This window comes from Lutra lutra, chromosome 13 (genome assembly GCF_902655055.1).
Source record: "Lutra lutra chromosome 13, mLutLut1.2, whole genome shotgun sequence".
NCBI classification, from domain to species: Eukaryota; Metazoa; Chordata; class Mammalia; order Carnivora; family Mustelidae; genus Lutra; species Lutra lutra.
The window spans coordinates 71,779,911-71,807,252 of NC_062290.1; the positions used below are offsets into that span (position 1 = coordinate 71,779,911).

General features: G+C 41.0%; 1 protein-coding gene across 2 annotated transcripts in view; it reads right to left on the reverse strand.

Annotated features, from left to right (window-relative positions):
• CTNNAL1 (catenin alpha like 1) overlaps positions 1–27,342 on the reverse strand; it is a 64,416-nt gene that overhangs the window by 5,938 nt on the left and 31,136 nt on the right. The window contains exons 7-14 of one of the 2 annotated variants that reach the window (XM_047699101.1): positions 23,708–23,908; positions 20,794–20,880; positions 17,326–17,484; positions 15,590–15,682; positions 11,861–12,011; positions 6,382–6,419; positions 4,206–4,253; positions 3,959–4,113 (exon numbers count right to left, since the gene is read on the reverse strand). In XM_047699101.1, the coding sequence (XP_047555057.1) occupies positions 3,959–4,113; positions 4,206–4,253; positions 6,382–6,419; positions 11,861–12,011; positions 15,590–15,682; positions 17,326–17,484; positions 20,794–20,880; positions 23,708–23,908 (932 nt within the window). Of the gene's footprint in view, positions 1–3,958; positions 4,114–4,205; positions 4,257–6,381; positions 6,420–11,860; positions 12,012–15,589; positions 15,683–17,325; positions 17,485–20,793; positions 20,881–23,707; positions 23,909–27,342 lie in introns of both variants that reach the window. The other variant, XM_047699099.1, reaches the window with a different exon arrangement.

The following is a 27,342-nucleotide window of genomic DNA, read 5'->3' on the forward strand; positions in this document are numbered from 1 at the left end:
ACATTCTCTCTCTCTCAAATAAATAAATCCTTAAAAAATATTTTTAAAAAGATGGAGCGCCTGGGTGGCTCAGTGGGTTAAGCCTCTGCTTTCGGCTCAGGTTATGATCCAGGAATCCTGGGATCGAATCCCGCATCGGGCTCTCTGCTCAGCGGGGGCCCTGCTTCCCTCTCTCTCTCTGCCTGCCTCTCTGTCTACTTGTGATCTCTATCTGTCAAATAAATAAATAAAATATTTAAAAAATACATATTTTAAAAAAGAAACAAGCAACTAGACAAGGCTGGCAAATCCCAAGTATTAAGGGAAAACAAAAAAATGTAGGGGAAAAACACAGGTTGACAGTGTGGGTAGAAAACAAAGCCAGCCTGAGATTTTACCACAGATATACCACCCACATGTGTCAAAATGGCACAAGGTGTTACCCATTACAGAAAATCCATTTTCTTCCCTGAACTGAGCATTTCTGTCTAATAACTCTGTCTGGTAACAAGTCCCATTCCACAGAGCTTTAGTTATTCCTAGCCCTCACAATGCAGCCCCTCTTGCTTCCTAGTCTCCACCGGATGCATGTCATCCCTTACCAGAATCCACTATCCTGACCCTCAAACAAAAAATGCTGACCACATCACCCTGGAATATTCTGAAAACAAGAAACAAGAAATAAAAGAGGCAGCTAAAAACTTAAACAGAAAATTCTACTAATGAATCCTCTGTTTAGGAAGATTTTATATATCGAATTACATTTACTTAGTGATAATGATATTCCTCCAGTTTTCATCACTCAAAACAAATTTTTGGTTTTAAAGATCTGACTTTTATCACTGGGCGATAACTAGCATGATGGCAGCCAAAGGTCAAGATCCGTTATTTCAGCTAATCTGTGCGCATTTGGTGTAAGTAAATGAAGGAATTTCATTTTACTTTCTTCTGCAAATGTGACTCATCAGATTTTAAAAAGACAGGAACTAAGAAAAAAGGTGTCAGCAAGACTCAATCCCAGGAGAAGCTTGCGGAAAAACAATTAAGCACAAAGGAAAGAAACCACCGAAGAGGAAAGGTCACCCATGCTGGAAAGTTTGGTAAAGTATTAACAGATGACTGCTAAACAGAGGCCAAATCATTCAGCTCCTACCACTTCTCCTGCGCTCTCCAGGAGAGTTCTGTATCATGAAAAGGCAGAGTGCGTCAAGAGGGAAATGCATCTCCTTCCTCACTCCCACCCTTCCTTCTGGGCCAAAGTGTCTTCACCAACGTAACTTCCCTCACTTCTCTCAGCTCTCCCTCTTGTTCCTGCCCATAGAAGAGTGTGGACATTTATTTAGCTTTTCAGTCTTTCTGGTGACTTTGCGAAAATAAATTGGATGTGGTAGGCCTTTCCTTTTTCCTTCTTCTCTTGGAAGTAAAGCTGCCTTTGGGAGACACCTGCTCTGTCAGGTATTTTAAGAGACGCATTCTGTCCCTGTAGAGGAAGATTTCTGAATTCTGGAGATCACTTTTAAAAACCTACTTGCTAGTGGATATAAACTACATTATCCAATAATAGCTTTATCACTATAAAGGTTATAGTGCCTATTCTTTTGCTTATTTTTTCATTGTCTTCAGAACTTGGGTAGGGAAAAGGGTGCTATTTATTGAATCCCAATGCCCACAGAGTTGTGGAGGTCCTATCTGTTGGGTCCCCAATGTTGGGTCCTTCAATAATGGGTCCATGGTCAAAGGAGCGAGACTGATACAAAGCGAAGGTCAAGCAAAGCTTTATTTCCTCCAAGCATCAAGAATCAAACCAACCTTTCGGGCCACGCCTCCTACAGAGAGGGCGACCTGCCCTCACAGACTAACTTTTATAGAGCAAAAACCATGTGGTTGAGTCTGGCCACACACAGGTGGCCAATGAGATTGCAACACACAGAGAAAGCTGCACAGTCATGCCAGGTCACACACGGGTGGCCAACTGAGTTACAATTCACCCCATAGTAGCTATTTGAACTAGCCTATCACCTTGTCAGAATTGGTGCCCAAAAGGCGGGGGCCCACACTCCTTGGTAGCTTAGGGAGACAGTATGCGTGCTCTCCTGGTTGGATGCCTCCACCTGCCCCAACTCATCCCTGCATTCCGGCTGTTTTGTCCACCTGACCTGACCCACCCTTGTATTTGGGCTTTGTTCCCTGGGACTTGTTTCCCGGGCTTGCTTTTAAGTAAGTTCCCCTGGAGGGTGGGGGGAGGGCAGGGTCAATTTAAGTTTTACTGCATAAACAACAAAATGGCTGTTCCACCGAGGTGGGGCCCCTCTGGCTAAATAGGCCCTTACACTATCTAGTTCAACTGAGCTTAAGACTCCAGATGAGGGGCGCCTGGATGGTTCGGTTGGTTGGGTGACTGACTCCTTGGCTTCAGCTCAGGTCGTGAGATCGGGCACCAAGGCAGGTTCTGCTCTCAGAGGGGAGTCTGCAGCAGACTCCCTCTCACTCTGCCCCTCCCCCTGTTAACAAGGGCATGTTCTCTCTCTTTCTCTAAAACTAAAGAAATAAATCTTTAAAAAACAAAATGAGGGGTGCCTGGGTGGCTCAGTGGGATAAGCCTCTGCTTTCGGCTCGGGTGGTGATCTCAGGATCCTGGGATCAAGTCTCGTATCAGGCTCTTTGCTCAGCGGGGAGCCTGCTTCTCCCTCTCTCTGCCTACTTGTGATCGATCTCTGTCAAATAAATAAATAAAATCTTCTTAAAAAAATGAAAGAAAAAAAGACTCCATGTGAAACAGATTACATTGCAAAATACTGAAATAACTTATAGGTGTGAACCACTGCTGAGAATATTTTCAAAATCAAAAGGAGTAGGAGTAGAGCCATAGCATTAGAGATATCAAGTATTTTCCAGATTTCCAAAAATAAAAAAAGACAAATTTCAGAAAATTAGTGAAAAGTCTGAAGTTATTCCTTGAAAAAATTCTAGAACAGATTATTGAGCAGATAACTGATAAATGTTTAGTAACATGGAATTACTATGCCCTAAAAATACATTGTAATAGAAGATTGTGGAATGTGATCAACATGGACCTCAATGAGGCATTTGGTAAAGAGTCTTATAATGCGCACAAGACAGAGAACATAGGTTGTATAGTAGTAAAGTTAGGAAAATTCTCTGCTATATAATGAATACTAATTCATGGAGATCTGGCACCCTGTTGAAGCTGTAGTCCTCATGGTTCTATTCTTTGATCTGTATTATCTAATCAATTATAAATCACTTGCATAAAGGGTTAAAAGGCATGTTTTTCTAAACTTACTGATGCTGGCTGGAAGAGAGAATGATACACAGAATGACAAAATCAGAATGCAGGGGCGCCTGGATGGCTCAATGGGTTAAGCCTCTGCCTTGGGCTCAGGTCATGATCTCAGGGTCCTGGGATCGAGCCCCGCATCAGGCTCTCTGTTCTCCTGCGGAACCTGCTTCCCCCTCTCTCTCTGCCTCTCTGCCTACTTGTGGTCTCTGTCTGTCAAATAAATAAATAAAATCTTAAAAAAAAATCAGAATGCAAAATTATTTCAAAATTAGGAAAAGAACAGGACACAACCTGGAGGGTTTTTGTTGTTGTTTTTTTTGTCAGAGAGCGAGAGCACAGGCAGACAGAGTGGCAGGCAGAGGCAGAGAGAGAAGCAGGCTTCCCGCTGAGCAAGGAGCCCGATGTGGGACTCGATCCCAGGACGCTGGGATCATGACCTGAGCCGAAGGCAGCCGCTTAACCAACTGAGCCACCCATGCGTCCCTGGAGGGGTTATCTTCTAAATCTAATTCCTAATTATATAAATGTCTTCTGTTGCATTCACTTATCATAAGAACTTAGTCTTTTTTACAGACTATTTGAAATTGACTCTAACCTATCAACGATTAAAATGAGTTTTCCCTTGCATCGACTATTATAAAAACTGATTTAAAAGAATCAAAGTGTAACTATATTTACCTGGTAAATAAATACACAGAATAGGCCATACTGGACATGGTCTGCCCATTTCGAACAATCTCGTTTTCCTGATCCCCCCATTTCTTGATCTCACAGTTGGCATCAGAGGTAAGCAAACCCAGCTTAAGTCCAAGCTTTGCTATCTTGGCTTGCTCCTATAAAACACACATTTTAATCACCACAATATTGTCATTATTGATGTAAAAGGAAGATTAGAAATAAGACTGTTAAAGGAAAAAGGTCTTACCTCCGAGTCAGGCTTGTCTGGTTTTAATGATTTCAGGTTTGCGTTATTCTTCTATGACAATGAAAAGATTAAGACATCTTAAAAAGCATTACGGTTAATTGTGAGGAAATACAATAGTGATAGAAAAGAAAGCAAACTGCCTGTAATAAAATTTTAATTTAAACATTTTCAGAACATACTGAAACTATATTAAATTAAGTTGAAACAAACAACTATTTGCAAATACTCTTCTAGCATGTAAGTTGAGCTTTGAACAGGTAGTAATTAGAAACCCGGGACCAGGGAAAGCAGATCATGTCCCAGAAGGACTTAAAGACTTCTGCAGTCTTCTCAGAGTCTAGTTATTATACCTCCAAACATTCCTGGTCCCTCTATTGAGTTATTTTTATGAAATGTCATAAAATTAACCACTATATGTAGTTTTCCACATGTTCCTAATGTTATGACTCTGGAGCTCAATTCCTTTAACCAATTTGCCCTTTGAGGGCTAAATTTCAGCACTCTAGTGTCACTGACATCCCCGATCCTGATCCTCTACCCCAGACTGGATAGGAGATTATACTTAGAATATAGCACTTCATATATGAGTCAACATATTTGATGGGCCCCTATTTCTGAAAGAGCAAGTTTGTTTGTGTGTAAGCTATATGGAACGCAGAATATGGTTCCTCTAGGAGAGGCAAAAACATTGCTGTTCGGTTACAAGGCTAGCCCATAGATGCCTATTTCCATGAACAACAGTGGGACGCCTGGGTGGCTCAGTTGGTTAAGTATCTGCCTTTGGCTCAGGTCATGATCTCAGGGTTCTGGGATCAAGCCCTGCATTGGGCTCCCTGCTCAGCAGGGAGACTGCTTCTCTCTCTCCCTCTCCCCCTTCTTGTGTGCTTTCTCTTTCTCTGCCAAATAAATCAATAAAATCTTAAAAAAAAAAATAGACAGCACTACCAATAGCAATGTTTCTTTGAAAAATATATGCAGAAGCTCTCAGAAGATGGCAGCCCAGGTTGGCCATTCCCCTCAATATGAAGTCTGGTAGGAGCTCCCCTAATTGGGGCAGGAGTTCCAGAATGGCTGGGCTAGTGTATATAAAGGGGCAGAAGGCTAGTAGCCTTTTTTTTTTTTTAACATTTATTCAAACAATAAACACACACACACATATATACACATTGAGTAGATGTACACAAAGTATAAACTATAACATAATAAAACAAAATACCTAGTCCCCCTAGCTTAAGAAACAGGTCATCATCAATACCTTCCAGGCATATGCGTATCTCCTTGTTTTTTGTTTCCCTTATTATTACCACAACTTGATACTTCTGACCAGCTGTTCCATCCCCAGTTCCACTGCAGAACAGAAGAGCCTCAACTTTTCTCAACTGTCAATGAGCAAATATAAACTTATGGTTTATATTTGTAAACTTATAAACCATAAGTTTATATTTGCTCATTTAACAAAGCCCTTTTGTGATTTTCTAACGCTGCTTACTAAAGAAGAAATAGGACAGAAAAGGAATGTGGGGAAGCTCTAAAGCCGCACACATGTACAAGTACAAGCTGCCCCTTATGTTCACAGGAAAATGCAGATGATCCATGATCTCTCCAGCCCCTCCTTGTACAGAGAGTCACATCATCTGTATCTTCTTCCTTTGTCTGGTAGACTAGAAAGCAATTGATAAAGCATTTAAGACATAAGCTTTGAGGTTTTGAGGGTTTACTTTTTTTTTTAAAGATTTTATTTATTTATGGGACAGAGATCACAAGCAGGTGGGGGGGCGGGGAGCAGGCTCCCTGCTGAGCAGAGAGCCCGATGTGGGGCTTGATCCCAGGACCCTGAGATCATGACTTGAGCCAAAGGCAGTGGCTTTAACCCACTGAGCCAACCAGGCACCCCTTGAGGTTTTACTTTATTTAGAACTTCACACCCTGTCTTATTATTTTTTTAATTCAGTTGTGTTTTCATTATTTTTACTTTTACAAATGATTATTATTAAAGTATGTAATGAAGACTGAAAGGGAACCATCTGAAAAAGTACAGAGACCATCTTCATACATGTCACCAAGCTGGCCATCTAGTGGATACTATTTTAGAATGTAGTCTGATGCATCAGTTTCAGTTTCAAATTTATAATTTGAGTTCAAAACATTCCAGAATGTACAAAACTCTTCTACTTACCATTGGCTTTGGAAGTGACAGGTAGCCATACTTCTCTCCTACAAATAACACATACAACTTAAAACAAATTTTCTATTAGCGTATTTTCTATTATTCACATTTAATTTTCTTAATATTATTAAATAGGAATGTTAGTATATTAGTTTTGGTAATTTAGTCTATTAATTACAGGTATTTCAGAAACAAAATTGTAATTTGGTGAACACGAAGGTTGTCAACAGTTGTATCTCTAAGGTACCTGGTTGGAGAATATTTCCCTCCCCCAGATGTAATGGCAGAAAGGCAAAGTATCTCAGTGCTCTTTACTTATATTTACAACAAGCTTCATTCCTAGTGAAATCTTTTACAGCAGCCTGCCTCTAATGAAACCAGACTCTTCTTTTATCCATACCGGTTAATAGTGCTTGTTTCCTTTTCTGTGACTATCAAACCAAATCATTTACAGCTAAATTCTTAAAATATTCTTCCTGTCAAAGAGAGCAACTCGAGTATACAAGATAGGAGGATGAAGCAAACCAAACAGCAGTCTCTCGGCTGTGGGGCTGCCCCGCAGGAAGCACAGGAACTGAGGAAAGGAAGGAGGCATGTGATGCGCACGTTACCCCTGTGCGTTCACATTTCAAACTTCTGGATCATGGATGAACTCAGGTTAAAATGGATGGTAGATTGTTTTTAAAGCCTAGTTTGTGACTAGAGGGAAGAACTCACAGTAAGATTGAACGGTAATTGCTTGTTGACTTCAAGGAATGGGAGTTTGTTCAGCTGTAATATACCAGGTAGAACCATATGAAATTGCTGATATTCAACCATTTTTGAAATACAAAAAGAGCAATTTCATACAGTTTTACCTAATGAAAGTAAAAACATTAAGTCATACACTTTCTTACAGAATGACTGTTCCATGATCAGGGTGAGCCTGTTCACAAATATTTAAGTTTTCACCTACAGCTGTGCTGTTGAATATGGAATCCACCAGCCATGGTGACTTTTGAGCAACTGAAACATGACCAGCCTGAACTGTGATGTGCTGTAAGTATAAAGTACATCCTGGATTTTGAAGATTTAATATAAAGGGGAAAAAAAGGAAAAGACCTCATTAATAATTTTTAAGTATTGATTATAAACAGATACATTGGGTTAAGTAAAAAACACTGAAATGAATGTCACCTATTTCTTTTTAAGTTTTTCTTGTGTCTCCTAGGAAACTTTAAACTACATATGTGGCTCACCTTCATTTCTGCTAAACAGCGCTGATCTAGAAAATGAATTGTCATTATAGGTCAGCCATTGGTACTCGGGAATAGCTTTATGGTTCAAATCATTTCTTTGTAATGTCAGAATTGTAAGGGACTTTTAGTAAGATTTTCTGTTCTCAGAATTGTGAGATAGAAAAAAAACAATTTAAAGACGTTTTTCCGGGGTGCCTGGGTGGCTCTGTGGGTTGAAGCTTCTGCCTTCGGCTCAGGTCATGATCCCAGGGTCCTGGGATCGAGCCCCGCATCGGGCTTTCTGCTCTGCAGAGAGCCTGCTTCCTCCTCTCTCTCTGCCTGTCTCTATGCCTACTTGTGATCTCTGTCTGTCAAATAAATAAATAAAATCTTAAAAAAAAAAAACATTATTTCCATGCCTTGTCTCCTAGCCCTGATACAAAAGGTGCCTGATTTAACAGTGAAAGATTAACAGAAGACTTTAAGTCCTTTAGAACCTCAAAATTGATCATATATCTTAAATCAAAGTCCAAATCCTGCCCATCACATCCCTAAAAAGTGGTCTTAATAAGCTGCAGAAAGGAGCATAATCATCACTTAAGCATAATTAGCTTAGGCGTGGGCAATCTTGTATTATCTACCCTTGTGATCCTCTGTAGTGCCTGTGACCCTGAAATGCTCACGTTTAGTCTCCAAGAGAAAAAAAAAAAACAAACCCACCTATCTTAGTACCTCTTATTTCTCTGAGAAACAACAGAGTTAAGGAAACCAGAAGGCAGGGAGAAATAAATGCAATGAAAAAAGGAGCCTTTACATAATCTGGTTTGCTAGCATCACCACCACCAGTTAATCACTGGCACTCCAGTCCCCAAGGCTGTCTTACACATACTTTGCTTTGTTCCCTATTCCCATATTTTAGTTGAACTCACAATGATTTGCATATTTGAGGATAATGGCAAAACTCACCATTCTTCAGGATAGCTTTTCCCCAAATGCTCTGCAGTAAGGTTATCCCTCTTTCCCCCAATTCCAACTTAAGCCAAGTTTAATAATCGTTTTTAAAAAGCTGATAAAGATACCAAAAATCATTAATCTGAATCATTTTATACTTAATTTTATACCTGTTTTTTCCAGACAAGCTTAATTATTGTCATTGATTCTAAGAGCAAATACACTGACTCAGTTATGTTTAGCTCTTATATCAAATTAAAGAAGTAGCATTAACAAACAATTCCTACCTCTGATGAAAACATGTTATAAACATTAGAAGTAACTGGAACAACAGGAATTTTAATGGGGAAAACAGTCGATATTTGAATTATATATAAACCTGTTTTCAAAGCACTATTTTCACAGGGTTATCATAATTTTAGTACTCCCAAAATCCCTTGTTTAATACTCCCTAAATCACTCCCTAAAACACCACAACTGCACCATCTTTACTACTCACCTTACCCCTCCAGATAAACCAAGTTCAGGGTTAAACTCTCATCTGATGGGAGTACCGAAATGATCTCTTATGAAAACCTGAGAAATGTTGCTCTCATTTTCACTATCCAGAGCTCTTCTGCATCTCTACAAACTAAAGCTAATTTCCCAAGGACAAAAAAGTCTCACTATTTCACTAAAGATGTGCCATATAATTCCCTATTAGAAGTTCCACAATTAGCTTTTTTGATTCTGGAAGGAGCTCTGTATGGCATGATCAGAAAGATCATGTTCTAGACCCACTGAAAATGAATCACTAACTATTGAAGGATAGGTGATTGTGAGCTAACCACAGGAGCAATCCTGGGGTATTCTAATCCAAACCCAGTTGTCATCCTCAAACTCTCCCTTACCTCTACACTCAATCACCAAATCCTACCAATATGACCTGTAAAATTCTTCTTCAATCAGTCCTTTTTTCTCCATTTCTATTATCGTCATCTCATCATCTCTTGTCTGGATAGGTCATTCCCTTGTTTTGAACTCCATGTTCATATTTATATGAACTCATATTTAACTCATATTTATCCACAAGCATGTTCCTCCTTCTATGCCTCCCCTTTCCGTGAACAGCACCTTACACGTCTGATCTGCCAAGTGATAAATTAGGCACAGAGCTATGGAACACAGCTATGGTAATCTCTATATAGTGAAGCCTAGTCATACTAATTCTAAGATGGTTCAAACAGAGCAAGAGAAATTCGGCCTCTTTGAAGGACAGTCTCCAAGCTGTGAGAGAAGCCTTCTTTTAACACTTAGTTATCTAAAATAATCTCAAATTCTAAGTGCTATGACTACATATTCACCATTAAGGGAAAGTGGAGTCTTTCTGATCTGGTCCTTTCTAATATGAAGACCATGGCTTCCCAGGAAGGTTCAGTAAGAAGGCAGAAATGGATGAAGAGAGAAAGCAGAAACACAAGTAGTGATTTTTGAGTTCTCAAAACAATCCCAGGAGGCCCTACTGTGAAATTTGGTGTCTCAGGGTAAGAGGGACAATGACCTAGCTCTGAGTCCCTTTCTCATTGCTTACCATGTTATTGGCTTTAATTGGTTGGTTAAACGATTCTTGCAAACATATCTGATAATTCTTCTAATAATGAGAGTCAAGATACTCAGAGCAGAACAAAGGTAGCTAGAATACAGCAAAGGCTTTTCAATAATAGCTATAACATGAGTTATAATAGTAGCAGAGAGAAATCCGGACCTGAAGAATACACTCTGTCCTTCGTATGGAAAGTAGTGGAAAGGTGCAAGGTAATAGGCAGGCTTGTCATAGTAACTGTACAGAACAGGAAAAACAACACTGAGACACTAGACTCAAGCCAGGCAATAATGGCTCACCCAGCGCTGAACATCTTTGTCAGAAAACATCTTATGAGCTTAATGATAAAGGTCAGGACAAAGAAAGGCAGTACAAGAAATCAACCAGCTCTGTCTCCGTTAACTCCACATAAGGATCCTTCTGAACAGCAAGACACTTCTGCAGTTCAACAATGGATGTGTCATTGATGGAGGCAACAGCTCCCCACCTACATAGGAATTTCTTTCAGCCCTAAAGAAGCCCTGATTTTTTTGAGGATATGTTACCCAAACCCAAAGAGGAGACCATTTTAATAACATCCGGCTTGAGAGTAAAAGAAACCAGAGAGCATGTGGCCCAAACATAAGTACAGGGTTTTCCTGTTTCAGTTCTTGTCCATCTGTAGTGGGTGCTCATGCTGAGAAACATGGGGAAGTCACTTTCTTCATTTCCTAAACACGTCCTACAGTTAAATGACCGTTCTTCTTCAGACATGAATCAACATCATCACTCTACCTTTTAATATATGAAAACTGCCTCACATGAAAATCCACATGCTTATACTTTATAAAAGCATCAAAAAGATCAGCCATTTAGACTAGCTATCACAGAAAACTTTAAATGTAAAAGCATAGTAAACATTTATTATACTTCACAAATTAGCATATACTTATAAAGTCTATCTAATTTCTTGATTTTAAAAAGCAGATCAGCCATTATCCTAAATAGGTATTTTTTAAAATATGAAATGTTTAGATGTTCGAGTCAACAAAAATAAATATGTAATTTGATGTTATTGTGGCTTTAAGGACATTTTATTAAAAAAAAAAAGCATGCTTGATGCTAATAGAAGCCATTCAAAGGGGGAAAAATACATGAAAACACATAAACATAAATAAGAGAACACACAATACAATGGAAAATAAACAAAAGTCCCTGTTATTAAAATAAAGAATAAAAATGATGCCTTCCTATACATTGTATAGTGCTATTCTACATGTTGTAGAAATACCAATGAACTTACCCACCACAGGAAATTTTCCAAGATTATGTAGTCATCAAGAAAGAGATTCCATCCAAGTGGAAGGAAAGCAATTCAAAAATCAAATAACTACATTCATTTCATTATGAAGTTAGTAGAATTAAATCAGAGAATAATTCTATTACAGAAGAGCTTTTGTACTAAAACAAAAGAACAATTAAGATAAAATATAAAATGACTGAATTTCAATAGGAAAACTAGAATATTAATATTAATTCAAAGAAATCTACTACACTGCTGTACAATAAATCGTACTGCTTACATACTACAATAAAGGAGGACACACAACATTTTTCACAACTTCTCTGTGGAAGATATGTTACTATAAAAATAACCCACTGGGTTATTATAATTCATTTTGCAACTGAGGTTTGACATTAAAAACTAATAGAGCTAATTAAAATATTACTATATCTAAATATGCAGACCATTTCTCACCTCGTCTTCCTTCAAACACGTCATCGATTTCTCTTAGCAGTGTTGACATGTCACCAATTTGGGATTCCCAAGCTTCACAAAATACATCTAGATTTTCTTTAGCAATTTTACTAGATGGATGCAATGTCAATGTTTCAGCAGCAGAAATTATCTAACGAAATACAACATACACAGGTATCCATTTCAAAATCTTAGCTCTAAACATTATATTGGAGACCAAACTTAAGTCTGTACTGTTCAACTCAACAAACAACTATGAAGTGCCTTCCACACCTAAGTGCATGTTGGCCAACGTGGAGATACATGGAACAAAACTATTTTTTTTAATGTGATCCACAAATAAACAGCACGCATCATCACATACAAATCTTTATTCAGGGAGCAGTGGTCTTTATTTCAGGAAAACTGTTTCAACAGAGTTATTTCCACCGCAGAATTCAAAGAGTTATACTCAGGCTGGAAAGAGTACAGTGTGCACTGTCGCACAAGAGACAGGGCAGTGGCTGTGGCAGCAGTGGCCACAGTGTAATGGCGCTGGTGGCGGTAGGAGGTGTGGGAGTGGTAGTAGTGATAGTGGTAGGTGGCTAGTAGTACTGGCACTGGCAGGAGTGGTAACATACACACACACCTGTGAGCACATGGCAGATACCTTCTTGAGATAGTGTCTTAGAGGTCTGATATACATTAGTATTAATCTTCAGAAACACACAAAATATATTATTCCCATTACACAGCTAGAGAAACTGAGGCTCCAGGACATCAAGTAACTAATATATGACCCTTCATTCACCTACTCTGTGCTAGGCACTGTACCCATGTTCCAGGAGCTGGGGACGTGGTTGAGTGAAACAGATAAAGATGCCTGTCTCCGTGGAGCTCACATTACACTGGGGGGAGACAGATAATAAAAAACATACAAGTAAATGATAAGATACTATAAATTATGATAAGTTATATGTATAAAAATAAAGGGTAAGGAGGAGAGAGGATGTTAGGTGGTCACGGAAAAGGTGGCATGTGAAGGCAAAGAACTGAAGAAAGCCGGGGGGTGGGGAGACAAAGGAACCCTAGGGCGAGTTGTTTGGGATGAGGCGGGAGCACCTCTAGCATGTTCAAGGATCAGCCAATAGGCCAGTGTGACTGAACCAACATGAAAAAAAAGGAAGGTCACCGGAGGCCATGTGATGCGGAACATACACAGTTAGGACTGGACTGGACTGTGAGAGAGGAAGTCACTGGAGGGCTTTCAGAAGACTGATATGGTCCTCGTCACCTATCTTTAAGGAAATTAGAGCTACATGCTCCAACCGCGTGGGCACAGTCACACGAGCACAGGACAGGTGGCAGCTTCATGAGCAAAACAAGGTTCCCCATGCTCAGGGAAGGCGGGCACATGGGCTCACCAGAAAACCATGGGCTACATTTCAGGGTGACTCCCCTCTCGACCAGGAGCCATTGTATGGTGTACAAACCACTCCGCTGTGTCCTAGATAGGACTGAACATTCTAAAGGAAATATAAGGAGGACACAGCTAAAGTAGAGATGTCCAGAAATAAATACAAATTATCCCAGAGGCATGCTCTATTTCCTTAAATGATCCCTTTGTGAAGCAGATGGGAAAGACTAGGAGTAAAAGCTAAGGCTGTGAGAACAAAAATGTTTCTCAAGTTATGGAACTTGCCAACAGGCTCTATCACCATCCTGGGGAAGAAAGTGTGGTTATTCCTAATATCCCTGTCACATTAAAAACAGTAAGCAGAGAATCACAGCCACATAGCAATCAGGGCTTCAGAATAGCAAGAGCCGACTGCCTAGGCAGCGGAGTCCGACTCTTTAATTCTGCTGAAAGCCAAGGCAAACAGGATGAACCTCAAGTAGAGATGTAAATATTAAAACCTTGGTTTCTCCTAATAAGCAGAGATCCTCTGGTTACAATAAAATGTTCAGCAGATGATCATTGCTAAGGATCACTAGTATACTTCCTCCTTCCATGATAAGCCTTTGACACTGTTCTCTACAGGAAAGCACACATCCCTCCAACATTCCACATGCTTCTGCTGGAGGACACAGACCACCACCACTCTAAGGTGTTGCTGTTCTCAACTCTAAATCCAAGCGCTCTACTAATACTGCAGTTAGGAGTATCGTTCTTTGGCACGATAGATAAGAACACCTGGTAAATTCTATTTTGGAGCTTAGACCTCAAAAAGAAAGAAGTCCCTTGCTTTTCTCTTTAGATTAATTTGACAGGGATAGTATTAAATGGGATATCAATTTTTTAAAAGGCTCTGGAAAATTATAAGGACAAAGTAATATTTCAGAAAATTCAGAAAAAAATCACAATTCTTCCAAAGAAGCTCAAGGACTTTCATTTCTACATATGCCCATGTGGTCATTTTCTATTTTTTTTTTTAAGATTTATTTATTTATTTATTTATTTATTTATTTAAGATTTATTTATTTTTAGAGAGCAAGAGGGAGCAGGAGGGGCAGAAGGAGAAGAGAGAGAATCCCCAATATGGGGCTTCATCTCACGACCCTGACACCATGACCTGAGCCAAAATCAAGAGTTGGACGCTCAACTGACTGAGCCACCCAAGCATCCCTCATTTTCTTATCTATGTACATTTTACATAGTATCAATTGTAGTAAGTATACAATCTGTATCCTGCTTTTATCATCTAACATTTTAACAATACATTTTTCAATGTTGCTAATTCTAGTTATCATTATCATGCTAAGGTCATAATGTACTATTTACCTAACTTAAGATAACTATTTTGGTTCCAACTGAATCTTATTATAAGTAATGCGGGAACAAATATTGCTTTAGTTTCTGTTTTTCTAATTTTCCCTATGTCCTTGGGAATCCTAGGTCAAAACACATGAATATTTTTATGGCTTGGTCCATAATGGTAACTTACTTTTTTTTTTTTTTTTTTTGAAAGATTTTATTTTTGGGGGGATTCCTGGCTGGCTCAGTCAGTTAAGCGTCTGCCTTTAGCTCAGGTCATGATCCCAGGGCCCTGGGATTGAGGCCCGCATTTGGCTCCCTGCTCAGCAAGGAGCCTGCTTCTCCCTCTGTCTGCTGCTCCTGCTGCTTATGCTCTCTCTCTGACAAATAAATAAATCTTTTAAAAAAATTTATTTTTTTAAGTTTTTATTTATTTATTTGAGAGAGAGAGAGCATGAGTGGGGGAGAGGGGCAGACTCTCCACTGAATAGGACGCCCAAAGTGGGGCTCGATCCCAGGATCCTGAGATCATGACCTGAGCCGAAGGCAAACACTTAACTTACTAAGCCAGCCAGGTGCTTCTGAGATTTTATTTAAGTAATCTCTATACCCAATGCAGGGCCGGAAACCACAACCCCAAGACCAAGAACTGCGCACTCACACTCCACTGCCCAAGCCAGCCAGGTGCCCCGGTAAATTACTTTTCAAATATGTCATTACAACCTGCACTGCAAACAGCTTCATTAAAAATAAATATAAACTAGGACATCAATTAAATGGGCCAATCTCTAGTTTCGCAGATGAGCAGCATCAGAGTGGAATGTCAGCTATGTTCTGGCACACTATTCATGAAAATGCCATTTCCTTCTTCATTACTCTCAGTAGATTTGACCTCTAGTTATGCAGAACCACGTACATCTTCCTTCCACACAATTTGCTATGATACTCAGACAAGACATAATAAAAAGAAATGATCTGATATTGACCATACATACCTGTTGGCCAGTCACCTGAAATGTTTCCTCCGCATGTATACAGGTTATTTCAAGAGGTTCTGTCCCAGATATATGCCGTAACAATCGACAGACCTATGAGACAACATTTGAACTGAGGGTATAATACTTAGACTGGAGTTAACAGTACTGTTTTGTATACTTGAGAGTTGCTAAGAGAGTAGGTCTTACAAGTTCCCATCACAAGGAAAAACGATTTTCTGTAACTATATGAGGGTGATGGATGTTAACCAAATTTATTGTGGTGATCATTTCAAAATATATACATATATGAGATCATTATGTTGTATACCTTAAACTTACAGAATGTTGTATGTCAATTATACCTTTAAAAAACTATTTTAAAAAAACATAATCATCAAATCTGTTTTAAAGAATTTATTTATTTGACAGCCAGAGATCACAAGTAGGCAGAGAGGTAGGCAGAGAGAGAGGAAGAGAAGCAGGCTTCCCGCTGAGCGGAGAGCCGGATGCAGGGCTCTATCCCAGGACCATGGAATCATGACCTGAGCTGAAGGCAGAGGCTTTAACCCACTGAGCCACCCAGGCACCCCCATCAAATCTATTTTAAAACAGATGTATCTATAGTCATTTTAAGAATGCTCCCTAGCAGTTTTCATGTGTAAGCAAGTAAAGGAGAGGAAGCTAGTCCACCTAGTCTAAGGGCTCCTCTAACTGCTAGTCTTTGAGATTTGGTGAGCCAGGCACAGAGGTAACATGGAGACAGCTCTGTCGTTCATATCTGTGCATTTACATACATGTTGGCTATATACCTCATACGCACAAGTTATACACAAGTTAAGTATATGTTTTTTTACTAAGAGATATCTGGTGTTTTCAGTAGGCAGCAGGCTTAGAATATCAATTAATAACTGAAATTACAGCAGAAGTGACAGGTGAACCCCAGTAACACCCAAAACGTTTTGGGCAGAACAGAAGAGGTTCAGAGGAGGAATACTGGGCTGAATCTTTTCTCTGTCCTTCCACATCCACTCTCCTTCCTTCCCAAACTGCTTTATGCCCTGGGACACTGACATTTGTGGTCTCCAGTTCTGTCGGGCCAGTGGGAAGGACCAGCAACAGACCAGCAGGAATGCAGAGCAAGGGCCTTTATTCTCCTGTTCTTTCCCTGCAGGGTTGCCTTGGGCTGTCTCTGTGTCCAGTCCTGAAATCAGAACCTCTCACTGTGGCTTTCTGAAAGACTCTGTGACCTTCCAGTTTCCAGTAACCACTCCTTCTCCCTATGAATCTGGGCCTATCAGCAGTACCAGCTCTATCACTAACCCCAATTACTGCACTCCCATGGTTCCCCTCACACCCTGGCTATGCAACTGTAAACAGCTCTTCTATTAAAGGCTCTTTAAATTATTCTAATTCAAGTGTGCCATCTCTTTCGTGCTGAGACCCCCACAGATTCAAATAGAAACAAGGTCATACAGTGTGTCTGCACTGCTCTACTCCAAAGCCTCACCTCTCTGAGAGAATAAGGACAAGAAGGTTAATAAGTGCATCTGCGGGTTCCAGCATTTTTTGTTGTTTTGTTTTAGAGGTCAGACTGTTGTTAGGACAGATAAATATTATATCTTAAGATTCCAAAGGAGACAGAGAAAATGCTCATATAAGTTACCCAAAAAAAACATATTTGAGTTACTATCCCCTGATGATGGTACGGCTATCATGAAACCACAATTTCTTTAACAAACGAAACTATTACTCACCTCGACAAGCTGCTCTTTCTGTTCAGAGAGTTTACAGGCATATTCAGCAAAGCCTTCTAAATTTCCTTCTACTCCAGTAAGTTTTAATGCTTTTAGAACCACATGATCGGCATGGTATTTTAACAGATCTGCTGCCAGCTGGGTTGCCGTCCTGTGGAGCTGCAGATGTGGGGGGTGAAGGGTAATGAGAGAAAGACAACAAACAATCCGGTTTTGTCATCAAGCACCTCACAATCACTTTAAAAACGAAAAAGGAGCAACCTCAATGCGTCCGCACTTGGTCCACCGAGAGGAAAGTGTGCAACAGAAGCTGCGCAGCAAGGGGGAGTCTGTCAGTTCTCCCAGGGTGGGAGAGACATGGACATCTTTGAGTTTCCTCCTGTGCGCAGAACTGCTGTCCGCAGAAGACGAGCTGCTCGGCTGCTGTGGCATGGCCGAGCCCTTTTCATCCTGCTATTTACCAACTCCCGGCCACACAGCTGCTCTCTTACATAAAAAATGCTCCCACTACTCTAGAGGTTAGCAGGCAACACACCAGTATTACAAGGACAGTATTCAGATACTATGAGGAAAGGCAAATGGCAGTTCGTGATCAGTAAGGTTTTTCAATAGACTTCTGAAAAGGTCTTAATGTGAGATTCAATCTGTTAGGTATTCAACAGAATTTTATTAGATACCCAGATCATGGAAGACACTGTACTAGAGGCTGGACATACAGACAAGTAGGACACACTCCCTTCCCTCAGGGGGTTACAGCCCATCTGTAGTTGCTGTCTAGAACTTTACTCCCCAACTCTTGGGTCACAGGATAAATGACAGACAAACCCCAAGGCTATATTTGACTTGGGATGGATTTTAATCACAGCCTACTCTTAGCAGATATCTTTGTGTACTATTAAGTCTAAAATCTTTGCTTCATCCTGCTTTTTGTTTAAAAAATAAAAAAAAAAAAAAAGATGAGGCAGGTTATTCTGGGGTTCTCCAGGAAGAGATCATTTTTAATACCACTGTTCTAACGAAAATCTGACATGAAGGAAGCCTATTGAATATAAGTGATTTTTTTTTCCTGGAAATAATCCAATGTCAATTCAAATTACAGGACCTTCTAAAAAATTGACAATAGAGTAGTCTGCGTTCACGCAATCAAGTGAGAATAATTACAGTCAGAAACAAAGACATGAAAATGTACTTTCCTTTGGAAACTAAATGCCACCTAAGAATTTTAAGAAAATTTATTTAACCATCAGGGCCTTAGAGAATATCTAATGCCAGCCCTTTATTTTACAGACTATGAAAGAGGTCCTTAGAGACTGAGTGACTTGCCCACAGTCACGTAAATCTGAGCGGTTCTAGAGACAACTTACTACCACGCCTAAGGGAGGAAGGGTGAATAAGCCTGAAGTTCCGCTCTGGGCAAGGAACTGACCACCCGGCTTTAGAGACACTGTCTGCCTTAATCCTTACACAAACTCATTCTAGGCTGATGTTGTTATGCCCATGTCGGAGGTTAGGAAAATGAAGCTGGTGGAAAGCCGCTCAGTCTATTATCAAAGGATTTTCTCCTCATACTGATAGTCAAATTTTAACAATAATTTAGTTAAAATTGAATAGGCTGGAAAAAAATGGATAGGCCTTTTTTTAAAACCGAAGAAAACCATAACATCCTTCTATGTTTAATAAGATGTTAAAATGAAGGTTTCAGTAGAGGTCATACTAAGTAAGATGTGAAACAAATCATCATGTATATAATTTATAAAAGAAAACCAAAACCCAATTCCATTCTCTTGAACCCTTGACTGCAAAAATATAAAAGAATAAAGGAATTAGAGATAAGGAAGCTCTGTCTGGACTGCGGACAGGTGTGTTCTGAGCATTACCTCCAGGCACACCCCAGGGTAGAGGGAGCAGGGTGGCCGGGAGTTGCAGTGAGGGGCTCTGACCAACACACTCAATCACCCAGGAGAGACAAAGTCAGCTTAACCGGAGCCCAAAGCATTCTGTAAGGGCACCAGTTTCAGAGAACTTTCCACCTCCCCCCCCACCTCCTCTTTTGGCCTTGAGCCACACTGGCAAAGATCAGGAACTGAAGCTAAGGGCGGGGCGGGGGTTGGGGGGGCAGAAAGCCGTGAAAAGAGACCAGAGACCACACGTTTCCCAAAAGCCCACCGTGGGGCGGGGGGCTAGGGAACAGGGGGAAGTCCTTAATTGAAGGACTATCAAAGTAGCAATTAATATATTGGAGAACTCATTCTAATTTTGGAACTGAGATCTTGTATCATCACCTGAAGCACGGACTGGCAAACGTACTCTGTAAGGGGCTACACAGGAAATATTTTAGGCTTTCCAGGCTGCACAGTGTCTACTGTAACTACCCAACTCTGCTGTTGTGAAAAAACAGCAGACAATATGTAAGCACATGTGCAGGACTATGTCTCCCAAAACTTGACTGAAAACAAGACAGCCTGGCTGTAGTTGGCAAACATCTGACTTACAGTGACTTTCAATTGCTTTAGAGTGATCAAATGAGTCAGAGATGGCCCAGTTTGGCAGGAAGCAGGGAAATCGCAACCAAAAAAATATTTTTAAAAATCAATTACATTAAGGTTATACTTTATATGCAGCAAAACATACCAAGGGTACAGTGTGATGAGTTTTGACATTCTTATCTATGTAATCATCACCACAATCAATATTTCACACATTTCCTTTATCCCCCAAAGTTCTCCCATGCCTCCTTGTAGTAAATATCGCCCAACTTCTGATCCCACGCAGCCACTGATTTGGTTTCCATCACTATACATTAGTTTTGCCTTTTCTAGAATTTCTTCTAAATGGAATTACATATATACACACCCCACTCATACACAAACACACACTCGTTGGTGTCTGACCTCTTTCAGTGTTACGTTTTAGTGATTTATCTACATGATTACCTTTATCCATATTGCTTCTCTTCATTGCTGAATAATACTTGTTACAGTTATACCAAAATTCATTCATCGATTTCTCTGTGGATGGAAACTTAGACTATTTCTAGTTTGGGGCTATCATAAATAAAGGTGTTATGAACATCTACATACAAGCTTTGAGAAGGATGGCACTAAAAAAACAGTGGCTTTAAAATGGAAAACCAGGGGCGCCTGGGTGGCTCAGTGGGTTAAGCCGCTGCCTTCGGCTCAGGTCATGATCTCAGGGTCCTGGGATCGAGCCCTGCATCAGGCTCTCTGCTCAGCAGGGAGCCTGCTTCCTCCTCTCTCTCTGCCTGCCTCTCTGCCTGCTTGTGATCTCTCTCTCTGTCAAATAAATAAATAAAATCTTTAAAAAAAAATAAATAAAAATAAAATAAAATAAAATGGAAAACCATCTTCTAGACACACAGACATAGTAATACTAATGCACTTGATATATACTATGTCACATGAAAATTAGCAAAGGTTTAAAAGGGGCTAAATTTCAAACTATACTTACTTCTTTCTTGAGTTCATTGAGACTGTGACTGATTTTCAATACAGCAAGTTCTAGTTCTTCAGCAATACTCTTTGTTTTCTTGCTTTGCTAAAAATTAAAAAATATACATATATATAGTTACCTCATCTTTTTAATCTGGTAATTCCAATTTTATTTAACTACAAATTATAATAAATGTTAAATGTCATTCTGTGCATTACAAAAGAAGTAGGTTTTAAAAATTCACCTATTTATGGTTAGAATGGAAAATAGAATTTTAACTCTCTAGTTATATTTTCCCATTCTAACTATAAAAAGATAAATTTTTAAAATCTCATTTCTTTAAAAAATTTATCATGTCTAAAATGAATCTATTTTATCTTCTGCCCAGAATGCTCATCTCTTTGCTCTTAATGGAGTTAAAAATTAAAATCTGGGACGCCTGGGTGGCTCAGTTGGTTAAGCGGCTGCCTTCGGCTCAGGTCATGATCCCAGGGTCCTGGGATCGAGTCCCGCGTCGGGCTCCTTGCTCCGCAGGGAGCCTGCTTCTCCCTCTACCACTCTGGCTGCCTGTGCTCACTCTCTCTCTCTCTCTGACAAATAAATAAATAAAATCTTTAAAAAAAAATTAAAATCCTATTTACCTTTGAGTCTCTGCATAAATGTCTCCTTCTCAGAAAGGCCTTTTCAGATCACATAAACTAGGCCCTCTTCTTACCCATTCTAATCTTTCTCTAAGTAATCTAGTTTGCAATTACATACTTACTTTTTTAATTTTTTTTGTTTAAACTTGATCTTCCCCACTAGGCCCTGGTAAGCTCCATGAAGGCTGGGATCACATTTATTTTGGTCACTCATGAATACACAATACCTGACACAGCAAATGGAGGTAGTAGGTACTCTGTTCTTTGAACAGATAAATCTAAGTTAAATGTCAGTATCTTCAAGCAGTCTTCTTGATTCATCTCCCTAAATATAAATTTGCCCTCCTTCAAATCGCCACAACACACAGTCTGTACCTCTGTTAGGACACCTACAAAACTTTCTGTACTTGTCTTACCCCTTCCCACACTTTTCTCCATTGCAAAATTCTTGCAGGCGAAGATTTTATCTTGTTCACCTTTAGATTTCTGGTGCCTGGCATATAAAAGGCACTCAGTAACAACAAAAATGAATGTATGAACAATACATCTGGCATGCCAACTCAAGAGATCTGAGTGCTTGTGAAATATAGGAAAGGTGCTAGTTGCAAATTTAAGTTTTGACAGACCCAGACAGAGAGCATTTCCTCTTTATGTTGGCTTCTTATGTTGATGCTTGGGGTTAAAATTTAACACTGAAACAATCCATGCTTCAGGTTAGATATCACATAGATATTTCGAAGTAATCACAAAATATTGTTTTTAGCCCTGACAGCACTCTACTCTAGGTTAATTTCCCACTGATATGACCATTTGCACTGTTGCGGTTCCAAGGAATGGGAGAAAAATCTTGATTTATATCTACTCTACCTTCATAAACCAATCTCTTTACACGAAAGTCAACTGCTCCTTCATTTGCTATTCTCAGCCACATTCACCCCTCTGTCTTTACTGCCAAAGCTTTTATTCATAGCTGCCAGATTTGTTCCATCTATGCTTATGTTGTAAATCACATTAAATACTTTTTTTTTTTACATAACCTAGGTCTAAGAAATGAATAAATCGTGTGGGAGCCAGAGTCTCAAGCCTCTACCTCTCCATTTTGTAACCACTCTCTACAAGAGTCTGGATACATGCTCTCTGTGCTATCCCACTCTGTCCATCCTTTTTTTTTTTTTTTTTTTAAGTAAACTCTATACCACATATGGGGTTCGAACTCATGACACCAAGATCAAGAGTCGCATGCTCTCCCATAAGCCAGCCAGGTGCCCCCAACTCTGTCCATCTTTACCATTCTTGCCCACATAACCTCCCAGGCTGTATACATACCAGTCTATTTTGAATGGCTGCTCACAATCTTACACCAGGAATCAGTACAAGGGTGGAACATCTTTTACCTGCTTGCTGGATCTATCCTTGTCTTCACTGAGTCTAGACTTCAAAAAGTTGTCTAGGGGTGCCTGGGTGGCTCAGTAGGTTAAAGCCTCTGCCTTCAGCTCAGGTCATGATCCCGGGGTCCTGGGATCGAGCCCCGCATCGGGCTCTCTGCTCAGCAGGGAGCCTGCTTCCCTTCCTCTCTCTGCCTGCTTCTCTGTCTACTTGTAATCTCTGTCTGTCAAATAAATAAATAAAATCTTTAAAAAAAAAAAAAGTTGTCTAAAATGTTGTGTCTGTAGGGGCGCCTGGGTGGCTCAGTTGGTTAAGTGTTTGATCTTGATTCCCGCTCAGGTCATAATCTCAGGTTTGTGAGATCGAGCCCCACCTCAAGCTCCCTACTGGGTTTGGAGCTAACTTAAGATTCTCTCTCTCCCTATCTCTACCCACCCACCCTTCTCTCCTTCTCTAAAAATAAATAAATAATAAAATAAATTGTTGTGTGTGTAAATGCAGTGTCCTCAGAGTTAAGCACTGTACACGTGTGAATGGCTCTGCCAGTAAGACTCAGGGGACAAGAACCTCTAGATAAGAAGCATTTGGGGGAGGAATTTTTCAGAGGTGAGTTTGGTGGACAAGTGGAGATGACGGGATGAACTTGTGGTAGTGACGGCGGTACAGAATCCAGGCTGGCCGGCCAGGTGAGAAACAGAGAAACGACAGGTCTAGAAATGTCAAGTACCATGAGCACAGGACAGGAAGGATGCTCTGGGCCAAGAAGGAGGGAGAAAAGGGATGAGACATCCTGCCCCACTCCAGACCTCCTTCATACTCCTGGTGATTATGCTAGCTTCCACTGTTCTCAGAGATTTAGGGAAGAGCTACCCTATAGGGTTTACTTTGACGAAAAGGGCTCTTACACTATGAATCCACACGGACAGTAACTGCTGCAGTTCCAGTCTCGCCTGAGTTGACAGTTCCAAGATGCGTTCCCTGCGCTCGTGGCTGGTGTAGGCAGAATCAGTGAAGTCCTCGGTGCGCTCCAAGATGACTTCCAGAGTCGCAAAAAGACTCTCTTTCGACTGAAAATAAAGATTCTCCCGAAGAGCTTCAATATTCATCTGAGAACGAAAAGGATATCCATCTCCATGAGTCAGTATTCCCACCTAACCAAACGCGCTGTAACTTCTAGCAGTGCCCAGAGAGACACTAGCAACTTCCTTCCCTGTCTGAGGGCTCGGGGGAAATACAGCCTCCAGCGATGACTCTGTTCTCCAGGACACATTGCTCAGGAGCCACCATGGGCCACGCAGAGACTCACTGCGACAGCTGCCAACACAACACTCCTACGAAATCAGTAAATACTGAGGCAGAAAAGCATGATCATGTAGCAACCGGCAGGAAAAATGAACCGGCCTGCACGTAGAGAATCTGCATCTGTGAAATGCTGAGGCAAAGTCCTGAAAGACTTGCTACATCTAAATCTGAACTTGTGCAGAGCCCAAGGGCCAGGGTGTGGAGGGTGTGGGTATGGGAAGGGCTGGGAAAGGCACCAGTTTTCCCTTCCTTAATTCAGCAAAACTCTCCAAGTCCCCTAATTGATCTCCCTACGTTTTGTTGTACACCGATAGCACCTCTCTACCAGTATCATCTTTCTGAAATGCAAAGCTTCTGCTAGTGCTACCTCCCTCCCTTTAAGTAACTCTTCGCCACCTATACAATTAAGCTCAAATTTCTACCGCATCACACAAAATCGTCTAGGGTCTTGATTTTATAGATCTTTCTGACAGTATGTCTCACCACCTCCCAAGTTCCCAAACAACCTGTCACTTCAGCCATCCTGTGCTCAGAGTTGCCCGCACATGTGACAGACATGTGTTCTCTGGCACGTCTCTCTCTCTCAGCTGTCTAAGTGACACTATGACACTATACAGCTAGATCTAACCTCCAGCCTGTGAGGTGTTGTAAAAATACCTTCGGCCAAGAGGCAATCGGTGGTGATGACCAGGACTGGCTCACATTGAATGTGCTGATAAGAATAGCTTATAGCAAACTGCCTTTGGCTCAGGTCAGGATTCTGGAATCCCAGGATCGAGTCCTGCATCAGGATCCCTGCTTGGCAGGGAGTCTACTTCTCCCTCTGACCTTACCCCTTCTCATGCTCTCTCTCAAATTAAGAAAAAAAAAAAAGTTAAGGGGTGCCTGGGTGGCTCAGTTATCAAGCGCCTGCCTTTGGCTCAGATCATGGTGCCAGAGTCCCGAGATCGAGCCCCACACTGGGCTCCCTGCTCAGCAGGGGACCTGCTTCTCCCTCTCACACTCCCCCGGTTTGTGTTCCCTCTCTTGCTGCGTCTTTCTCTGTCAAATAAATAAATAAAATCTTAAAAAAAAAAAGTTAAAAAAGAAAAAAGAATAGCTTACATTTGTTACCACTTTAAAGTGCTTTCACAAATGTAGACTCAAGTTAATCCTTGCATCTTGACCCATTTTCACAGGACCCATAAAAATACCAAGATTTGGGAGGGTCAAGAGGCCACAGCGGGGCCTGCTTCCCCTTCTCCTCTTGGCCCAAGGTGTAATAGTAACCACCCCATTCAAGGTAGACAGCATTTTTTTTTTTAAGACAGGAAAGAACATGGATAAAAGTCAGGTATGGAACTGACAAGGAGCATCTGAGAATTTAGAATTTAAACAGAATTATAATATAAAAATCAGTCATGTTGACCACACACCATTTATGTTAAGGTTTTTTGGTTCTCCCCTTTGAAAGAACATACACATGCTTTTATTTTTTTTTTTAAAGATTTTATTTATTTATTTGACAGAGAGAGAGATCACAAGCAGGCAGGGAGGCAGACAGAGAGAGGAGGAAGCAGGCTCTCCACAGAGCAGAGAGCCCGATGCGGAGCTCGATCCCAGGACGCTGGGATCGTGACCTGAGCTGAAGACAGAGGCTTTAACCCACTGAGCCACCCAGACGCCCCCATACACATGCTTTTAAACAGCAACTGAGTAGAGTTGTTTTTTCAAAAGCCATTCATTTATATGGTTTCCTAAAATTCGTCCATACATTCCCAGTGCCGAGCACAGTAACGTATCCAGTTTCCATCTACAGATCATACTCCCCACCAGTAATAATGGTAAGATGCCAACAAGATGCCCAGTAACGGGGAGACAGAGTGTATTCCTCCTAGCTCTGTCCTCCAGAACGCCCGATGCTGAAGGATCAGCGGCCAGAGCGTCCAGAGCAGCCGGCAGCAGCCACAGGCACAGCACTGCCCGAGTTAACCTGGAACCCAACTTGGCACCAGAAAGCAACGGCCTTGGCTCTAGGCCTATTTGTTTCCCTAATTGTCCTTTAACCCTTGAGAAAACATCTCCCCCCTCAGCCTTTATAAAAAGAATGGATTAGAAAAATAATCTCTAAAATCCCTTAGGCAATAAAAACTCTCAAAACAATGACTGGTCTTGGTAGCTTCTTTCCCCTCGGGAAGAGATGCAGGGCAGGGCCGGCTGCAGACGAGCAAACCCACAGGCACAAACTGCAAGGTCACGGACTTTGGGATTAGCGAGTCCCGGTTCTAAAGAAGGGTTTCACCACTGACTACACCTTTCCTCCTCAGAAACACAGTGATAAGAGTACCCACCTAAAGGGGAAGTTAATGATTAAATTAGATGCTATTCATGAAGACAATGACCCCTAAAAATAACTGGTCTTTCCATGACTTTCTTTCACCCCATATTCCTACCTAAGGAGGAATTAAAAAGATGGAAGGGATGTTATCCTCGCTGCGGCCCCTAGCCTATTAGATAACTTCCAAGGGCCCTAGTCTTCCCAGTTGTTAAATGAGAGGTTGTACAAGATGACTCCCTACGGTCCTCCTCAGTCAGACCCTGCTCTGACCCAGAGAGCACCTTCCCCAGCTCTCTGACTTCCCATGAGAAGCTCTGCCCGAAAATGGTGGGGGTTCTGTGTCAGACTGCCTGGTTTCAAATCCTGACTCTGGCACTTCCTTGCTGGCAAATTACTTAATCTCTATTTCTCAGTGTCCTCAACAGTAGAGCAGCAACAGGATTTCACAGGTACACACATGTAACGCATTCAGAACGGCGTTGGCACAGAGGAAATGCTCAACAGTACACGTTAGCATGAATTAGTGTTCATTCTAGGTTTGTTTTTTTCTAAGATTTTATTTATTTATTTGACAGAGATCACAAGCAGGCAGAGAGGCAGGCAGAGAGAGGAGGAAGCAGGCTCCCCACTGAGCAGAGAGCCCGATGCAGGGCTGACCTGAGCCGAAGGCAGAGGCTTAACCCACTGAGCCACCCAGGCGTCCCCATTCTAGGTTTTAATTAACATTAACACTATTCCTATTACCAGAGTCTCCAAGTCTCCACCCTAGAGCTCAGGGAAGAGCAGGGAATCCAAAAGAAATGATTTGCTATCTGTCATCAGCCACGGAAAACTCAGCACCGCTGACTGGGCAGGGAACGCCTTTCTAAACAGAGGACAGGAGGCTCCCAAAGCATGCAGCGACACAGGGCCCGGGAAGCT